The 20,165-nt window shown below is 43.3% G+C and overlaps 1 protein-coding gene across 4 annotated transcripts; it reads left to right on the forward strand.

The window, feature by feature from the left end:
- Positions 1–2,006: 2,006 nt before the first annotated feature.
- PLCXD1 (phosphatidylinositol specific phospholipase C X domain containing 1) lies at positions 2,007–19,995 on the forward strand. Of its 4 annotated transcripts, XM_056328056.1 has the most exons (8): positions 3,131–3,462; positions 4,918–4,993; positions 5,155–5,297; positions 8,703–8,839; positions 11,942–12,070; positions 13,234–13,389; positions 16,942–17,125; positions 18,167–19,995. In XM_056328056.1, the coding sequence occupies exons 1-8, from the start codon at positions 3,267–3,269 to the stop codon at positions 18,457–18,459; spliced, it is 1,314 nt and encodes a 437-aa protein (XP_056184031.1). In that variant the 5' UTR covers positions 3,131–3,266; the 3' UTR covers positions 18,460–19,995. The 4 variants fall into 4 exon arrangements, with proteins under 4 accessions (XP_056184032.1, XP_056184030.1, XP_056184031.1 ...); XM_056328057.1 differs by lacking the exons at positions 3,131–3,462; positions 4,918–4,993 and adding an exon at positions 2,007–2,601; XM_056328055.1 differs by lacking the exons at positions 3,131–3,462; positions 4,918–4,993 and adding an exon at positions 2,740–3,035.
- Positions 19,996–20,165: the final 170 nt, after the last annotated feature.

The following is a 20,165-nucleotide window of genomic DNA, read 5'->3' on the forward strand; positions in this document are numbered from 1 at the left end:
CAAGCATGGGGACCAGGTGCAACGGACTCCAGACTGTGCTCTTCATCCCCATCAGGTCCTGCTCACAGCATTGCAAGGTTGGAGTAGCCATTGTGGTCCAGTAACCTCAGAAGCAAACACAGAAGCTCCCAGCAGGTCCAGGTTGTGTTTTTCTTCCCAGGTCTTTTTATTGCCCAGAGTGACCTCCCTGGTGCTGCAGGCTGCCTCCCCACCAATTGCCCTGCTCTTAGGAGCCATCGTGGCTGCTGCTGCTAGATATACAACCTCCCTTCAGAAATATTTAGTTGCCTGTTTGTTCACAAGGACAGAAATTAGGTGAAGGTTGAGAGAACTTATCAGTAAGTCTGGGCAGGAGCAAAACACACCCATTGCCAGGGTGTTGCAAACATCCCCAGAACAAACACCCCAAATCCAGGAATTCAGTTAAGGTTGTTTAAATCCTGAGTTTACAGCATGTTAACAGAATGTTGCAGCATAGAGAAAAGATGTGCTACGTCTGAAAATAAAAAAACTGGGGTAGAAGAAAGAAGTCTTATGCAACATCCCCAATATTGTAACCATTCAAAGAAATGTCACAAACCTTTAAGTCATCTGGAAAATCAACTGATTTTTCTCAGACTGACTCTGTTGCATTTTGGTAGGCCAAAGCTGTTCAAATGTATAATGTCCAAATGAAGGCTGTCACTGTAACAAACCAGAAATTTTCACTCTGATCCACAGCTATAAATCAGACCAACATTTCCATCAATGCCCATGCTGAAGCTTCTGTATGTGTCTGTTTTGACTCTCTTAGATGCTACCAGCTTCAGAACTTTTCAGTACTGAATGCTTCAAAACCTGGTAAGCTCCTTCTGGCTAAGCGCGCAATACTTTTGAACTCCACTCTCAGTCTTTTTAAGGCAGACATTTATTTTGTGAGGAGGGTTGACAAATCTTGGGCTTTTTCATCCCCCCTGCTTCCTCATCTTGAAATCTGCTTATCATTATTTCTGCAAATACTGCTAAAAGTTATTCTTGCCTTGACCCCTCCTCAGGAGACATGCTGACTCAGGGCTTAATCCTTGCTGACTGATTTCCTGTCATTCCTCATTTTATGGGCTTCCTAAATCCCTCTAGAGAGATTGTGATCTTGGGACTAAACCAGCAGCAACTCTCTTGACATCTCTATTAATTCCAGTGCAAATTAAGAAGAACGGAGACCCAAACTCAGACTTGAAAGTGGGAATTTGGAGGGTTTGGAAATGTCTTGAGATTTTCTGATAGAGTATTTCCATTGAGGTAAGACCCAAAAGATTGTTTCCCCATCAGTCAGCAGGTATTTCACAGTACTATGGTGTAAAGTCCTCTTATAAATGCCTCGAGAATAAAATGTTTTGTGATTTCAGTTTCATGGTTCTTTTTGAGTTTTCTGTTATTCATTTCAAATCCACACAAAAATAGCTTTTAAATTTTCCTGTTCACAGTCATGTTTTCCCTACCAGCCCCAACAACTTCACACGGGTGTGTTTTACAAGACCAGAACCACATCTGGCTGTATTGTATTTCTTATGGTAGTGTCCAGAGTCTGTCTGGCTGCTGTTTTTTCACACCTCCACATCTTAACTTTCTAATTAGATGAAGAATTAGAGTCGAGTTTGATTTTTCCTCTGAATTTTTTCTGTTTGAAATACTTTCCCATATATTTCGTTCCATGAAGAGCACAGTGATACTTTTCCATAACTGCTCTCAGCCACTTTCTATCATGGAGATGCAAAACCCACACAGCCTTTAAATAGCATCTTTTTTTTCTTACCTTCTCCTTTGCTCTATTTCATCCCTTTTGGCATTTTGTCCTTTTTTTTGTAAGAGCTGATACATAAACAGCACTGAACTGTGGCATACCCCCAAAGCCCAGGCAGCCCTGCTGACCTGGGACTCACCAACGGGAACAACTCGGTTAGCTGAACGTTAACCTGCTCCAGCTGCTGTTGTTGGCACAGCAAGTTTTGCTCTGTGCATCACCACTGCCCTTCCTTTTGCTCTGCCCACAAGAAGGAGATCGTGAAAAAGGAGTATCTGGAAAATATATCCTCGCATTAAGGACGACACTGCAGCAGCCTGAATTTTCCCCTAGTCCTGACCATGCTGCGCTCCTGGAGCAGTCACATCCCAGCTCGCTGTAGGTGACCCTCTGGGTGGTCCTGTGGAGGAGACAGGGAAGTTAAATCTTCTCTATCCATTCTTTCCATCGGAGTTTCAGCTCACCATTCTTCATTTAGAGTAACCATGTGCTCTTGGAACAAGGAGGTGAACTAGGGGAGCTTCCACCACACTCTGGGAAGGCTGAGAAGGCATCCTGCTTCCAAAATTGCACCGAGGGCTTGCACGTTCACCCCTACATGCCATTTGCTCACTTATTTACCCCCTGCCTCCTTACACAGAAAAGCTTTTTGAGGAGCTTGCTTAGATTTCTGCAAGGTGCTGTAACAGACATGAGTGAATTTCACCACAGCCGAGGCAGGGGATGTGCAGGCTAAAGAGAAGGGAAAGAATTAATGAGTCGGGTATCAGCTCTGCAAACTGAAGAAATAGAAACTCCGTTGGACAAAGCAAGCGATTAAGGTACTTCACACATATTTATATATTTATGAATATATACTTTTATATAATACATATATTTATAATATAGATACATTAAAATACATAATCTATATAAATATATACGTGAAGCTTTTTTGCATTAATAGATTTTAAACGCAGCTGCGGGATGGTGACATGCGGTGGCTTGGTGCCCGCCCGGCCCCGCACGTTCCTCCCGCAGCAGTACACCCGCAGTCCACCGAGCGGCTCCCGGCTGCGCCGCCGGCACCTTGGCTTCACCAGAGCCACCTCCCGCTCCGTCCCCGTCCCTCCCGCCCCTCCCTCGCCTCCTGCAAACCTGCGGTCACCGGGCAGGGCAGGGGCAGCCCCCGCCCGGGTGCGGGCAGCCGGGTGCGGGAGCTGAGCTCTGTGGGGCTTCCTGGAGAGCGGACATGGGGGCGAAACCGTCCGCTGGAGTAAGTACAACAATTAAAAAGAAACAAAAGGAAAAAAAAAATAAAGGGGGTGGGGGGGGAAGGGAGGGAGAAACGCGTGTCCGCGGAGGCGGCTGCGGCGGGGGTGGCGGGTGCTGAGCCCCCCGGCGGGGCTGGCAGCCGCTCCGCGCTCGGGCGCTGCGGGTACTTTCTCGTCACAGCGTTTCTTGTAATTCCCGTGACGTCAGTGGGCTTCTGGGTCGGCTGCAGCAAATGTTTCAATTATGTCATCATGAGGCGTTCGTTAATTCTGCCTCGCTGCCGGAGCTGCGCGGTGCCGGGCCGTGGCGCTGGCGGGGCGGTGGGTGCGAGTGCCGCCCGCGGGGGGCCCGCCCGGTGCGCCCTGTCCCGCGGGTCGGGCACGGCGATCGCTGGCGGCTGGCAGTTACTTGTTTCTTCTTGTGTCCCGGTAAGAGTCCTCAAAATGTAACTGCTGCCTGCACCGGGACCGCCTGAGGTCAGGTCAGGAAGCTGGCGTGAACAAGGGGAGTGGGAGTGTTTGGGGGGGGTTGACCAGGTGCCCACCAAAGCTGCTGCATCGCTCCCCTCCTCAGCTGGGCAGGGGGGAGAAAATGGAACACACGTCTGGTGGGTCGAGGTAAGGACAGGGAGATGGCCCAGCAATTACCGTCATGGGCAAAACACACTTGACTTGGGGAAATTAGTTTAATTCATTGCCATTCAAATCAGAAAAACCCCTCACACCTTCCCCGACCCCTCCCCTCTTCCCAGGCTTAACTTCATTCCCGATTTCTCCATCTCCTCCCCCGAGTGTGCAGGGGAACAGGGGATGGGGGTTGCACTCAGTTCATCACAGGCTGCTTCTGCTGCTTCCTCCTCCTCCTGCTCTTCCCCCGCTCCAGCCTGGGGTGCCTCCCAAAAGCAGCCCGAAGGATGCTGTGGGGAGAAGCAATCTCGGGACTGAACGGGCCAAGGTGCAGCAAAAGGGACCGGGGACCAGTGAGGATGTTTGGCAGAGCACAAAACCTGCACAAATACATACCTCACTGCCAGTGCTCTAGCAGGCAAGAAGGAACCATTCACAGTGACAGCTTTTAAAAAAAGGATTAAAAAGGAAGGTGTGATATTATTATAGGTAATCACTCTGCCATGATCTAAATTAAAGTGTCCCGCTACATAGCTGTGAAAAAATAGCCAAGGCCTTGAAAACAGTGAGGAGAAGGAAGGCTTTCATCCCCAAAACACCACCTGAACTTCAGGAACATCCTAGGAAAAAAACCCCAAACCCACAACAAAAAGGCATGAAGAACTTGTCTTCATGTTCTGCATCATCCAGGAGAATGTAAAATGAAAAATGAACAGGATACTCTAGCAGGCCTTGGTGATGACCATGATTTCTCAGATGGATTTTATCCACTGGCACTCCTGCATGACCACTGCAAATTTTGCAGAAGATCCCAGAGAGGCTTGTATTGTTCAGAAAGTTCTGACCAGACTGAAGTATTTGTGATCATGGGCTCAGTATGGGTAATAAGAACAGACATCAAGAGATTTCTCAGAACAGGGAATAAGAAGATGGAAGTTTTCCTCTCTGCCCCCAGAAGGCAGCATGACCTGACAATCCAATGTCCTGACTTCTTTGTTAAGGCTTTTTATAGAGGTATTGTGGCAGCTGAATTGATGCTTCAGGGTAAGTGTTCTCCAGCGACCTGAGGGTTGCAGACCCAGCCCCTGTCCCAGCTCTCCCATCAGTCCTGCTGCCATGCTCCTGGGGCTGCAAAGGGTCAGGGAACAGAGGTTGTTTCACACTGGAGGTAGGATGTCTCAGGAGCCAATGTAGATAGTAATTTCTCCATACCAATGAAGCTGCACATAGTTGTCTTGGCTCTGTTCTCTCTTTCAGTTCATCAGTTTACAAGCCTGAAGCCTGGAACCCTCCCTTGGTGTTGTGCTGGGAGACAGCTGTTACCACAAGCAGTGTATGTTGTGGCCGAGAAGCTCTTGATACCTTGCTTGATGCTTGAAAGGAGGGCTGACATTTTATAGCGTGTATAAATCCATTCTGCACGGGTGCAGTGGCATTAATTCAACCACAGTATATAGAATGGTTTATTCTTTTGCTTTTCTTTTTCCCTCCCAGAACACCCTATGAAGTCCTAGAGCAGGCACTGATGGAAGGCACTTTGCAAACCTCCATTCACATCTGCCATGGAAATGGTCAATGGATGTCACGATTACCAGAGAAGCTCTGGGATATTCCCCTCTATAACTTAGCTCTTCCAGGTAAAGATTCACTTTTGGTCTCCACTATTTTCTTAGCATGTTATTTAAGCTTTAGAACATCCTGTTTGTCCCATTTCAGGATGGCAACGTTTATGTTTATTACTTGGGTCACTGTGTGGGAGAAGGGCTTGGGGGAGGAGCTGTGTGATGTGTACATGTGTGTGAATGCTTCTGGTCTGTAAAGTTGTTGCACTGGAACTGGAGGGGGAAAAAAGGAGATTTTTTTTTTTTTAAGGAAGGAAAGAAAGAGGGACATTTTGCAGTCCCTGTGCATCATCTTGTCAGGTCGGTGTTAATAATCTCAGCATTTGCTTATCTGGGCAGTGGTGAGATTTCCTAATCAGTTCTTGCCACTTCCTACATAATAAAGTGGTTCCAAAAGGAGAGAAATAACATTTTACCTGTCTTGGTAAATGGAGGTTGTGAAGGTGTGAAAAAAAGAGGATGAAGACTTTTAATGAACATACGGTTTTATTAATGTAGAGTATGATTTTTCTGCACGGCCCTGCTTATGAAAACTGGATTTATCCTATTATGGGTAAATACAGCTGTGCTATGGCTGGTGTCCTCATTGGCACTACATTCAGACCTGTGTATCATTAGCTTTTCTTTGGTCATATTATTGCTTCTCTCTGCTGCCTTGAATAGATGATTTGAAAAAAATACATGTTTCCCTCACTCTGTCCAAAGTAGCTACAGAGGAACCTGTTTTCACTTCACTGGTGTGTGGGGAGGCACTGGAGGACTGTCAGCTCTTCAATGATTCCCTTTGCCACCACAATGAAAACGGTGCTTAAGAAAAGTCCAGCTTCAGCATAGTATGTAGATGATTGTTTTATGTAGGCTACAGGATTGTAGGCTGACTTTAGCAAAGATGTGTATTCAGAGATATCTGGAAGTGTGAAGTCTTGTCTTCAGTGGGTGGAGCCCTGGGAGGACCTAGAACTGTGGTGGATTATTTTTTCCCCTGCCTTTTGTAAACTAATGGAGTGTGGAGTTTTGATTAAAGTTGAAACCCAGAAACTTATTTCATGGTGACTTCTTGGATGTGTAATTTAAATAGATGTTAACTTCAAAACGAGCACACCTCTGGTTTGGATAAAGCCTATGTAAGAGGACCTCAAAATAGACATCATAAAAAAAACCAATTGTATTTCTTATTTAACCATCAAGAGAAGAAAATAAGTATCTATCTTGTGCAGAAGAAAGAAGGTAATATTCTTCTCTTTTTTTTTCTCCTCTTTTTTCCCCCTTTTTTGTTCTTCTTGCAAAAATCCTTCAAAAAGTCAGTAGCATGCTCAGGTTTTTTTGGTTTTGGTTTTTTTTTTTTTTTTGTGGAAAAAGGAACCATGTTGTTTCTAAAAACCTTTCACAGTGGTGTTTCTTTAACATTGTAGAAAACTGAGAACCTGCTGAGGTGTGCCTTTGACTTCCTGGCTCTTCTAACAGTGACCTTGCTATTCTTGTGAATGTTTGTTGTTCTTGTGAATATGCCTGCATGGAGGACAGGCACAAAGAAAAGAACAGTTGAGCCCATTTCAGCAACCTTTTCGAGAGCACTGCAGGCTGTTAGCTTGCAAGATTTTGGTGGCTGTCCAGCTGACCTACAAAACTGGTCTAGCCCAGGTCAAAACAAAGGCAGATCAAGACCAACCAGGTCAAGACAGCTCTGGCAGGTTTTCAGAGGGAGCAATGACTGGAGGAAGCCCAGTTTGGAAGTGGAAGCTTATCTCAGATAAAGACAACAAGGCGTGCAAGAAACATGAGAGAGTGCATTCTGAGAGCATGACGAGGAGACAGAGGCAAGTCTCAGTAATTAGTGTTATGTTTGTACCAGGTTCAGCACAGTGCTGCTGGAGAGATGCTGCTTCAAGCTCTGAAGATACCTGGTTTGATGCTAGCTCCTTATCTTTGCATCATGTTTGTTGTGTCGTGGGTATACCCATCTTCCTTTCATTACTGTGACTCACTGACATTGCAAGAAGGCTCCTAAATAAAAGGTTACTATCTGTTTGCTGATTGGCATCAGTAGATGCAATGCCCATCGATGTAATCCTGTTCACTTCTCTCAGACTTGGATTTGGTCCATGGGTATTTAACAGTTTGACTCATGTCTTTTAAGACAAACTTCTTTGATTGCATGCCCTCATTATCAGTCTTCCATCTGCAGTGAGCTTGGTTTGGGTGTTTAAAATGGGAAGATAGACAGAAACCCAATTTTAAAAGGTGAAAAAATTGAGTGAGACATTAAACGATTACTGATAGTTTCAAAGAGTTTTCTTTATTTCAAATACAATCTTGTCCTTTCTCTTTGGCTACTAAAAATACTGCCTTTAGCACCAGTAAGACTGACTGTTCAAGAAGGCAGTTCCTAGCACCAGTGAACAATTTGTTTGACAGAAGACTTAACAAAATGATAGCAAATTCCTTGCTGATAGTCTGTACGGATCCCAGCAAGTCACTCTGCAGCAGTGTTAGCTTTTCTTATTGATGCTTTATAAAATTAGAAGAAATAATGAACAGAAAAAGTTACCAAAATCACTTATTGCCTGTCCTGAAGAAATGGTGAGTTGAAACAGAGCTGCGTCTAAACACGATGCAAGAGATGGGTCAGATTTATTAAGACTTCAAAGAAGTAAAATATTTGAGCAGGCTGTACCTGGCTCTGATGCTTAGCCTGCCTCTATGTAATTCCCTGGGCTGGAAAGAGTCAAGTAATTTTTGAATTCCACCAAAGGTGGATCTTGTTCATCTATCATATGTAAACATAGACTTGGATTTGCCTCTGAAACCTTCAAGCTCCCACCTCTTACATTCTTTCTGTAGGGGGATGTGGGTGTTTTGTTCAGGGAGGGCATTTTAACCAGATATTTAAGATATAAATGCTTAAAGTGCCACATTAGGAGTTGGTCCAGTCAAAGGTTTAAGATGGATTTCTGCTTTCAGTCATGTTTTCCTGTGCAGAGATGATGGGATTGGAGTATGAAATCCTGCATTTGGGCAACTCTGAAAACAGTACGAAGTCTAGATAAATTCAGTCTTAAGCTGTTTATTCCCTGAAAAAAGCGGATTTTCACATCAAGGTAATTATTTCAGTGGAAGATGATAGTTAAAACAGGTCATTATATTGTGGTTTGAGGCAAACAACAATGATGTGCAGTTTAGACGGGGACTGCTTTATTGAAAAGTCTCAGTGCCTTCCCTTCACGAGGATTTCACACTAACCTTAACCTCTGTAGAAGAGCCCACCTTTCTGCTGTAACTACATAGGCTGTCAGGCAATATAGGTGAGTGATCTGGAAATGGGGTGGCATGTCAGGTGTGTGCATGCAATACAACTGTGTATTGTAGTCTTGAGTAGTTAAGAAATGACATTTTCTGTACATTTATTTTTGTATTCTACAGGGAGTCATGACACTATGACCTACTGCTTGGATAAAACCTCTGATATTAGTGGCAATGAATCCAAGCTGGTGAAGTTTTTAAACAAATGTATGCCCTGCATTGTGCGCCCCATTATCATGAAGTGGTCTACAACACAGGTAACTGTTATCTAGCATTCTTATCATGCCTGGGCAAAGTTGAAGCTTGTGCTGCAGTGCTCAGTGGTCACACCCTCCCATGCACAATGGAAGAGTAGCCTGCTGCCCAGAAATACCTGTACTCATGAGATACTGTGCCCAGGTGTTGTGGTTTAACCCCAGCCAGCAACTAAGCCCCACACAGATGCTCACTCATTCCCCCTTGGTGGGATGGGGGAGAGATTTGGAAGGGTAAAAGGAAGAAAACTCGTGGGTTGAGGTAAAGACAGTTCAATAGGTAAAGCAAAAGCCACGCACTCAAGAAAAGCAAACCAAGGAATTCATTCCCCACTTCCCGTTGGCAGGCAGGTGCTCAGCCATCCCCAGGGAAGCCAGATCATAACGGTTACTTGGGAAGACAGACACCATCACTCTGAATGTCCCTCCCTTCCTCCTTCTTACCCCAGCTTTTTATTGCTGAGCATGGCCCCATCTGGTATGGGATATCCCTTGGGTCAGCTGGGGTCACCTGTCCCAGCTGTGCCCCCTCCCACCTCCTTGTGCACCCCCAGCCCCCTTGCTGGTGACGTGAGGTGCAGAAAAGGCCTTGGTGCTGTGTGACCACTGCTTGGCCATAGCTGAAACATCCCGGTGTTATCATTGCTGTTTTTCAGCACAGATCCAAAACATAGCCTCATACTAGCTACTGTGAAGAAAATCAGCTGCACCCCAGCCAGAACTAGCACATTCGAGTATGAGATAGGTGCCATACGTACTCAAGAAAGATCTTCTTTTGCAGGGAAAAAGCATGTAGATGAGGCAGGGGTGATACATGACAAAGATGCTGCTTAAAGCTGACCACTTGTGCTAGAAACTCGTCTTCTTTTTCACATGTATTGTTGTTATAAATAACATTTAATATTACTGTAATCAAAAGAGGTTTTTCTCTTGCATTTTTTCCAGAAGGTAATGCTTGTCATTTTTGCTGTCACTGTTGTGTGAGACGTCAGTTTTCCCCACCTATATTGTCTTAAGTATTTCACCCAGTATCAGAGACAACAATCTTGTTGAAGGGAATTTTTTTTCTATAAAGATTAAAAGAATGAAGGTGTGGTCCCTCATGTAAGGTTTAGTTAATTTTAAAAAATGTCTAAATGTTAAGCTAGTAGTGATCTCTTTGTTCCTCACAAGCGTATGTTCAAGACAAAGTGGAGTATTGTGATTTAAGCTAGATCTTTTGAAGATTTTTCTACACAACCAGCTTTCCTGGCATCAAAGAGGTACCAAAAAACTTTCCACTTTTGTTCTTGCTGAAGGAGTAGTTAATTATTAGGGAATTAAAGCTGAATAACTGATAAATAATTGTGCCTAGGCTTCTTTTGTTGTGTTTGAGCAGCCCTGGCAAACTGGAGTCCTCGATAGTACCAGGCATCCAGCATGTAATGGCAGCAGTGAGTTGACATGGAAAGGCACTTGCTTAGCAGAGTGCCGTGTTTTGGGCTGCTTTTTGCTTTGGGACTTAAGCCGATGAAAGATTTAGATACCTCCTGCCTTGTGCATTGCTGGCCAGCGAAGAGACACTGCTGGTGACAAACAAGCTCCTTATACCATTATAGTAATTTTCTGGTCCAAACCCAGTGTGTTAGGTGGGAAGCAGCCCGGTGCCGATCGGAAAGAGGCATGGCTGCAATCCTGCCCTTCCTTAGCTCTGCCGTACTTGAGTTATCTTTGTCAGGAGGTGACTCCACCTGTGGTATCCAGAACAGGCATCAGGGAACCCTACTGATGGTGGGGCCCACAGGTTTCTGGGTGGCCCGGTGCCTAGGAGGCAGTGCCTGGCTTAAGTGCTGGCTGTTGTGGGTGTCATTCTAGCTGCTCAAATTTTTTCTGTGCAATGGCTGATGTCAGGTGTGCAACTTCCATGCGTGCCCTGGATGTCTGGTGTGAGATTGCAGCACTGGGCAGCGTCGCTCCCCAAGGCTTCCCAATTTTGCGCTTGGGAGGCAACGTTTACGCTGTCTAATTCAGTATCCAAACCCAGGGGACTAATCAGAGAGTCTAATTTGTCTTGTTTTACCATGCAGTCAACAGAAAGAAATTAATTTATCCAAAGGGCAGTTCAGAGCAGCTGTTTGGGCTGCTCCCCAGCCCTGCAGCTCAGGCACAGCCTGGGGAGATTAAATTCCTGTCCTAAGAGCAGAAAGGTAGATTGGCTGAAGGGTGAGCATCCTCCCACGTTGTAAGCATCTTAAGCTCTGTCTTGGCCCTAAAGCTATGAATGTGGTTATTCAGGTGCAACGCTTTTTATTGATTTAGTTTTCGCTGAATCCTTTCTGACTTAAATCACTACAGCGTATGCTTTCTGAAACCTGAAAGTGTTGAACTGAACATAGCAGGTTGAACTGAGACAAATTAGTGTTTAAATGTATTTAATTAAGTTTATTCTATTTTCTTGATTCTATATCAAGAGAGCCTTGATATAGTTTAGAGACATCATTTGGGTATTTTTGCCTGGGAAACTCAGCTTTATCACCTGTTTCATTCAGCCTTCAATACCAGTAGAAAAATTCAGAAGGAAGTGGAAAATAGAGGAGGACCTCTGTTTTGCAGGGTTTCTACAGGTTAATTCAAACTTTTAAAGAGACTTTATCTTGAAAAAGAACAATAGCCAGTAGTTTTTTCTATTTTTGTTTTTCCTTCTGTTGGTGATGAGTGAGCTCCACAGAGACAACCATGGTAAAGTCTTTGATCTAACAAAATAAATACAGCATTTCTAAGGTGCTGATCCTGCAGTTTTTGTTCATATGAATAGTCTTGTGAAGGCCGATCATGTATTTACCTACAGGTTAATGGATCTTTAACTTTCAGAACACAACAGGGGCAGAGGTCTGAGAAATCTACTCTGTTGCTGCAGCATATACCTCAGGGAAATTGGGATCCCTCTTGTCAGAGAGTAAAATACTTCAAAGCTGCAACTTCGTTCTATATAGTGCCACTTTAAAGATGAAAGACCTGTGAAAAATGTCATCGGGTTCCCTTCATACACACTTTTCAGCTTCCTAAGCTACAGGAACAAATCTCTTACAAGCTCTCAGGACCTTTGTCTTCTGTTTCACCTTCCAGGTGCTGACTGTGACGGAGCAGCTTGAGGCAGGAGTTAGGTATCTAGATTTCAGGATTGCCCACAAGGCTAACGATCCTTCTGCGAATTTGTACTTCGTGCATATGGTTTACACAACCATTACTGTACAGGTATTGTCCTTACCTTTTGGGATGGCTATAAAAACAGTGCTGTTTCTTTTATTTAAGAGCCATCGTAATCTGAAAATGCTGCCCCAAGGTCTTCTGAGTAGGTTATTTGCTTTCCTAATGTGAGGACTTCAAACTAGAGAAAATCAGCAGGGGTGGAAGCTAGTTCCAGCAGCTGCAAGTGAGACCGGATCATCAATCAGTTCCTCATCCTCAAACTGGAGTCGCTGTGCCTTGCTTTTAAATGCCTAGCCCCTGCCAAGTGCCTGATGTGTCTGGAGTTTATCTTGTGTTGTCCCAGGATGCTAACAAAGGCAATCCTCTTTCCCTGGTAAGGAAAGAAGCATTAAAGAGAAGAAGGTATTAAAAGCCCCAAAAATCTCAGAAACACTTCTTTTTTTGAGGAAAAAGTATTTCACTGAAAGACAGAGAGACTCAAGTCTGGATCCCATGATCAAATTACTGTCAGCTGCTGTGAAGAAACCACTGTGAGTTGCTCTTTGCATGTGCTCTGTCACTGTGGAGTAGTTTACATCTTTCCATTTGCTGGGACCTGCACAGCCAGCTAGTGCAGCTTTTCATTTGTAGACTAAGTGGCTAAACTTCAATTTCATGCTCGTGAGTCTGAACCCTTCGTATGCTGAGATTTCATGGTGACTGGCATGCTCATGTAAACAGTTAGACATAGTGCCCGACTAATTACATACGGTCTTCAAGAAATTGTCATTGCCCATAATAAATGTGGAAAATGGGTCCATTTTTACAAAATTAAAAGTATTTAAGCAAGCACAGAACTTTTCCATTTTTGAGTTTGCCACTAATATGCTGTTTGTCCTTAAAAAAGCTTGGGGAGATGGATTTACCGGTAACCTGCCTCTAGGCAGTAGGAGATTCATGGATATGATCAAAATACAAAGCTGTTAAGTGTGGTGTGCTACAACCACATTTAGAGCAAACGAGTGCAGACCTGCAGAAAGTAGGTTTTCCTGGTGTGTGTCTCTCTGGACCACCTTGGGGGCAGTCAGGTGGCCATCCTCCAGAAACCTACGCCAGTTTTCATCATTGTGATTGCAAGTCTACCCTAACATCAATGCTGTGTTAGTTTTATGTCCTTCCCCCTGCACAGCACAGAGGATTTTCTAAGTTGCCATGACTCTCTCTTGTAGGATATTCTGTGGGAAGTGTTAAGGTGGTTGGAAACTCATCCTCAGGAAGTTGTTATCTTAGCCTGCAGGAATTTTGATGGATTAACCAAGAAACTTCATTGTCTTCTTATTGCCTGTATAAAAGAGATTTTCCAGTGTAAACTCTGTCCCAGAAATGTAAGTATGAGGTCCTTTTTTCACCCCTCCTTTTTTAAGAATTAAAATTAGAATTAAATTTGACTGTCATGTCTGTTGAGTTATGGGGCAATAGTAGGGAGACAACTGTCATCCTGTCTGAGTTTTGTTTTTTTTTTTTAAAAAAAATAGGTGTGTGTTATGAATGCAGTCCATACTATATTTATAGAATTCAAAGAATCCATTTTCTGCCTTTTCACAGCACTAATTTTAAGTGGTCTCTTTTCCCAAGTAACAAGTGATAGGACGAGAAGAAATGGAAATGGCCTCAAGTTGCACCAGGTGTGGTTTAGATTGGATATTAGGAAAAAATTTCTTCACTGAAAGGGTTGTCAAGCATTGGAACAGGCTGCCCAGGGAGGTGGTTGAGTCACCATTCCTGGAGGTATTTAAAAGACATGTAGATGTGGTGCTTAGGGACATGGTTTAGTGGTGGACTTGGGAGTGCTGGGTTATCAGTTGGATTTGATGATCTTAAAGGCCTTTTCCAACCTAAATGATTCTATGATTTTATGATATTTTAGGTTGGAAGTGACCTCTGGAGGTCATCTGGCCCAACCACACTATGCAAAGCAGGACCAGCTTCAAAGTTATGTTGAGCTGTGTCCTACCCTTTCTTGAATATCTCAGAGGATGAGATTCCACAACTTTTCTCCACAGCCTGGTCCAGCATTTGACCACTCTCATGATAAATGTGTTTTCCTTATCTATCTGATCAGAATCTCTCTTGCTGTAACTTGTGTCCGCTGACACAGTTCATCTTTCTGCTATGCATATCTGAGGAGTCTTCTGTACATCTGCATGTTAGGCTTGTCCATAGTCTTCTCTTCTTCATGCTGAACAGATCCAGCTCTCTCAGTCTGTCCTTGTGTGTCATGCTCCAGCCTCTGCTTGCTCTGGTTGTTGTACGCTGCTGGACTCACTCCAGCATGTCAGTGACTTCTTTGTACTGGGGAAGCCCCAGCTGGAGACAGTACTTGAGATGCAGTCCCATGACTGCTGGATAGAAGGGAAGAACTCATCTTGGCTTGCTGCTGTGCCTTTTCTAATACAGCGCCGTCTGCAATTGGTCTTTGCCACACGCTGCTGGCTTGTGTCCAGCTTGGTGTCCACTAGGAACCCCAGGTCCTTTTCTGCAAAGCAGGTTTCTAGCCAGTTGCCCCTAGTCTGTCGTGCTGTGTGGGGTTAGTTCGTTCAGACGCAGGACTTTGCGTTTGCCTTTGCTAAGCTTCCTGAGGTTCCTGTCAGCCCACATCTCCAGCCTGTTGAGGTTCCTCTTAATAGCATCTCTGCCCTCCGTGCGTTTCTGGTGGCACTGACTTTCTTTCCTGGACTTGAGCTGGAGCTGACCTTCTGACCAGCCTAATATGCCTTCAGTCACCCAAAGCTCCAGAAAAGCCTTAATTGAAATAATCAGAAATTATTTGATTGCTAAATTTTAGAAGTTGAGATTTTTAACATCCCCTTTTTCTACAAGGTGCGGGAACTTTTCATAGTTAAACAATTAACATTTCAAAGATACACAGGAACAGAGGGTTTTCTCTGGAGATGTGAGGGGTACAGGATAATGATGACCCTGTTTGCGATTTGAATTCAGCCTTTGAAGCTGGTGTATCAGTAACGGGTGAGTATTACCATTTCAAAGCATTTTGTACAGCAGAGTTAAAATAGAACAATTCTCAGCAAAACTAGGGGATTCTGAATATTCAGGCCTCAGCTGAATAACTGAAGACCTAAGTGACACTGTTTTATTGTTTCCCCAAATAACCTGAGTGCGTAAATCATGGATGAGCAGAGCAGTACTGGAGAAGGCAGTCAAATTTGCTTTCAGACACATGGCCGGCTCTTAAAAATAAGTTATTAGCTGCAAAAGGGGCAAGCTGCTGATAGTTTGTTGAAGAAAGGTGATGAATTAATGGTTTGAGATCATCTGACTGAAGACAGAAGAACATTTCCTAGTTGTGCCCAGGGGGAGGGAGGAAGGGCACTGGAGAAGAGGGAAGCCAAGTACTTCCCTCCAGCAGGAAGACTTTATTTTTATGGGGTCTATGACCAGCACAATGGATCTTACCATTTTTGCAAGCGATAGCGTTGCAGGTTAGGTAGCTGTGGTTTTTTTCAGGATTGCAGATTCAGATTTAACATCAACTAACCATGTGCTGGCTCACTTATTCTAAAATAATCTGGTACCTACTGTCTTTCAAGACTGCAGCTCTGTTGAAAGAGTCAAAGTATTTAGGAAGCAACTGCTAACTGTATGTAGTACTGGCACAGGCCACAGCGTGACAACATCACATTGTGTTTAAAATTTTAATTGCCTTAACTATCAAGGTGTCTTCCTTTGATCTGGATTACTAGGGTTGAAAAATCCCTTGTTAGACACCTGCAGTTTCACTTCTGCTTTGTTTGCAAAATAAGCACCTGTGCTCATGTACACACTTCTGGTAACGTTTCTTTGGCTTCTATCCCACACCTTTTTTTTTTTTTTTTTTTTTTTAAGAGGTTCCAGCTTTAGCAAGGCAGCTGGAATAAAGCAAAGGCTTCTGTCAAACACAGATTTTTGTAGTTTGAGTAGCTTGTGTCTTAATTTTGCAGTATTTTCTGACTTAATTGGGGCTTGCACTCTCTCTTTCTTAGATGAAGATGGTTTCCCATGTTCATTCAACCCTTGGCTGTCTTCAAAGATTTACATAAAATATTTTCAACTGCCTTTGGCTTTTATTTTAATTAATAAGTTAACTGGAACATCAAAAAGCCACCATTTCCTTTTCACAGGCAACAGACACAGCTTTTAACCACAACATTCTTAAAAAAAAATACCTGTTAAGTATGTTGGTTTTGCAAATAAAACTAGTCAGAAGGCCTCGGTTCTGTCTGATGGTAAGTTGAGGACTGGAAAATGTCATTTCATATTGAAGCACCTAACAGACCTGCTTCAGCCCATCTGTCAGTCTAACAAGGTTTTACTCAAGTCTTCCCCTCTCCCAATCCAAAATGTTTGGAGTATCCCAATTGCAGAAACTTTCTACTTGGAGAAATGAGAATTGACATCTCTCTTGAAGACTTATATTTCAAGTCTTAAGCAGTTCAATTCTGTTTGATGGCTACAGCAACAAATTTGGACCAATGTGGGGAATTTGCCAAAATTATTCCTGCTTCTTTGTGTCTGTATTCCTACGTGTTTCCCCCCTCCTTTCACCGAATGGCCTGTCTCTTCTTCTTCCAACAAATTTTCAGCAGCAGTATGTGCACAAGGGCCACCACGGGGATGATTTCTCTTTACACAGCTGTAAGACCTTGAGTTTACTTTACCATAGTTTAATTCTTTGAGGAAAGGAGGAATCTGCTGAAGTTCCCAGGCTCCTATTGCCTTTGCAGCTTGTAACCCAGCCAGTCACCTACCAGACTGTATGCATAAGAGCTTTATTTGAACTGAATCTGTGCCTCTCTGCCAAGGCTATGTCACACATCAATATCTGAACTTTGGGAACACTGCCGTATTGTTGACTTCAGTCTGGGTATGCTTTCTCCTAGGTGGTGCCGACGCTGCGGACCATGTGGCAGCGTGGCCATCAGGTTATAGTCTCGTACGAAGAGGATGTGGAAGTGGACAAGCACCGTGAGCTGTGGCCAGCAATCCCATACTGGTGGGGAAACAAAACCTCCACTCGCGCTCTCATCCAGTATTTAGAGCGCATGAAGCAGGTGGGCCGTCCAGGTAGGCACAGGGCGTCGCTCGGAGGAAACAAGGGGCGTGTACAGCAACGCAAAACAAATAGGGAGTCGGGATGTTAGGGGATATAACCACTCTGCACGCTGGGTGCACGAGGTGCCTGTGTTGCTGAGGGCTCTGCCCACCCATGGGCGAGAGCAATGTTCCTCTTTGGTGGTGTGAATACATGAGTCAGTGTAGGTTACATGTATAGCCTATATAAATTGTGGCAGCCGCTTCACTTGCGAGATCCTGTGGAAAAGAAGCCCTCGGCACAGACCAGCTCGCTGGTGCTGTCTTGCCTGTCTCACAGGTAGGCGACTGCTCCCTCAATCCAGCACTTGCCGCTTTAGGCAGCGCTGACGATGAGGGGAATGCATTATGCTAGACTCATTGTGAAAAGAAACCCCTACGCGAGTGGTGTGTGAGGGCTGTAGCTACGTCAGGAAATGGCAACACTCAAGGATGCTGGTGTGGTCTTAAGCTGAAAGAGGTTCCGTTTGTAACCTCTGGCGCAGCTCTGTGATGTGGATGCATGGGGTGATGAAGAGCAGAACTGCTTCAAAAGCACACAGTTCGGCCAGAGGAAAGCGCTCATGTAGGTACACTCTGTGTTCCCGTCCGTCATGGGGGAAGGCTAAGCATTTGGAAGCAACCCTTGCAGAAACAAACATAATTTAAAATTTCATTTTATTATATATATAAAATATATATAATAATGATAAATTTAAAAAAAAATGCAGCAAAGCACATAAGTTACAAAAGAGGATTAATTAGTGCAGAACCTTCAGTCTGCAATGGATAATTTAGATAAATTTAGCTAAACTGGAATGGTTCAAAATCAGGCTTGGTTCAGTAACTGTTTACTACAGTCGGCAGTTGCAACAGGGGGAGACAGGTCTACAGAAACAGTTCTAGGGATATGAATAATAGAGTGTGAATTTAGTATTTTAATGATTCCCAGAGGAACAAGATCTGGAGTTACTGCAATGCTGAACAGCTTCTCCTTAACGGAATATTTAACATGTTGCCCGATTTTTGTTTCAGAAAAATTCTTTGTAGCGGGGATTAACCTTACTGAAAATTTAAGGTATATTCTTGTACACCCATTTGGATCATTGAAGAAAATGACACTCCGGAGTCTTCCATGCTTGAAAATCTGGATAAAGCAGCAGTATCCAGGACCAAAAAAAGAATGTGTTAACATCATTGCTGGAGACTTCATAGGAAACCATGATTTTGTTAAAGATGTGATAGAACTCAACACAAAAATTAATCCTCCGTTACACTGTCAAAGTAAAGGGACTGGAACAAATAGCATTTCATTCTCAGCTTCTTAACCTGTGAAAAGCTGAAAAGGCTTTGTCTGCGTTTAATATGCCCTGGTTTAAACATCCTGGATCCCATAAAGGGCCAAGTAGCTTAAACCAGGGAAGTTTTAAATACTCAGTAAGAAAAGTGCTCTCAGCATCATCAGGATTTCAAGGCCTTTTCACAGAAAAGAGAGCAGGCAGACCTTGCTGAAATCTCTATGGCACAGCTATAGTTTACCTGGAGGTGCTTAGATTCTGTAGTGGTTGTCAATATTGGAAGTCCCAAGAACTTAACCTTATTTTACATACGTGAAAGGAGAAATATGTCAGTAGCTGCATGAATTATCTTGTGGTAAGATTTTATCTTTCTTACAATTGTAAAGATATTCTGCAGTACTTGCAATCCCAATTCTCAGTCTTTTAGGTCAGTGTGAAACTGACTTGTTTTCATAGTTCATGTTAAATATACAAAAATAACAGTTTCAAAATATTTCTGATAGATCAGATACTGTATTAACCCTATTTGATGTATTTTTTTATATACACACAATACATCGTTAAAACTAGAGATCTAGAAGCAGCTGTACTGTTGATGTGTGCTGAGTATCAGTTGTGAGCCCCTTTACCAACAGGGTAGTAAAAAAATTCTTTAGGATTTATAAGGGGTATTTGAACACCTACCTCTTTTTATCACTCATTCCGGTACTGCAGTGATAAAGATGCCAAAACTAGGCCCCTAGGCAGTTTTGTCTGTGGTAATGAAAACTGTTTTATTAGGTGTTGCCAAAATATGCCTTATGTTGAAAATACATATGAAGCAAATTCCTTATCTAAACTCATACTGCTCTAGAAATAGATTCTTGGCTTCTGTCATGCTCATTTGGGGATTCATGCCTGGTCTTTCATTTAGCTTTTTTAGTAGCTCTGTAACTATTTTTCCTCTCAATAAGCAGGTTTTGCTTATGTAAAAACTAAGGGGTTTATGCTGTTTGCCACTGCATATTAATCCCATTTTTGTATTTTTTTTAAATGAACTGTGCAGTAACAGATGATTGTGAAGAGAAATGGCAAGCATTGGGACTAAAATAAAAACAGGCATTGTGTAAAGTTCACTATGCAGCTTCACCAACATACTTCAATTTTAGATGCATTCTATACGCAAAAGCTGAGTTCAGATGGCTAGCAAAGATGTTAATGTTTGCAGAAGCTTTAAATCAACTGCTACTTGACATTGGATCAAACTCACCCTAGACTTCTCAGCATGAAAGGCTAGTACGCTACCTCCTTATGCAATCTCTGGCAACTGCAGAATATGTAGGAGTAAAAACCTAAACATTAAACTTAGAAAGAAGACTTTCTAAATGCTTTTTTACAGTACTTTTTATCCTTGTTCTTACCTCTACATACTTCATACTGAGCATTCAGTTTTGATTTTTTTTGGAGTCACTACCTGCATGAAGTGTTATATTCTACATACCGAGAATGTTTTTCTGCCTGTCTTTTGTACCCTCGAGTGGCTTGTTACTCTACCTAATAAAACTTGATCTCTCTGTGTAATATGGACTGAAATAGTTTTGCCTCCCCTTTCTGTGTTTTATTGGTTCCCAGTAGTAATTCTTAACTCAAGTAATGAATCAGGTTTGGTTTTTTTTTTTCTTCCCCTTTGTGAAATAACTTAACAGAAAATCCATGGTCTGCTGTACCTTAAATGTTTTCTCTAACAGCTGACACAG

Source organism: Falco biarmicus, chromosome 2, assembly GCF_023638135.1.
Source record: "Falco biarmicus isolate bFalBia1 chromosome 2, bFalBia1.pri, whole genome shotgun sequence".
Taxonomy (NCBI): Eukaryota; Metazoa; Chordata; class Aves; order Falconiformes; family Falconidae; genus Falco; species Falco biarmicus.

Coding starts and splice junctions, on each gene's coding strand:
- PLCXD1 (XM_056328055.1), top strand. CDS start 2,755: ATGCGGTGGCTTGGTGCCCGCCCGGCCCCGCACGTTCCTCCCGCAGCA. Junction 5,298..8,702: donor CTATAACTTAGCTCTTCCAG/GTAAAGATTCAC, acceptor TGTATTCTACAG/GGAGTCATGACACTATGACC. Junction 13,390..16,941: donor GTAAACTCTGTCCCAGAAAT/GTAAGTATGAGG, acceptor GCTTTCTCCTAG/GTGGTGCCGACGCTGCGGAC.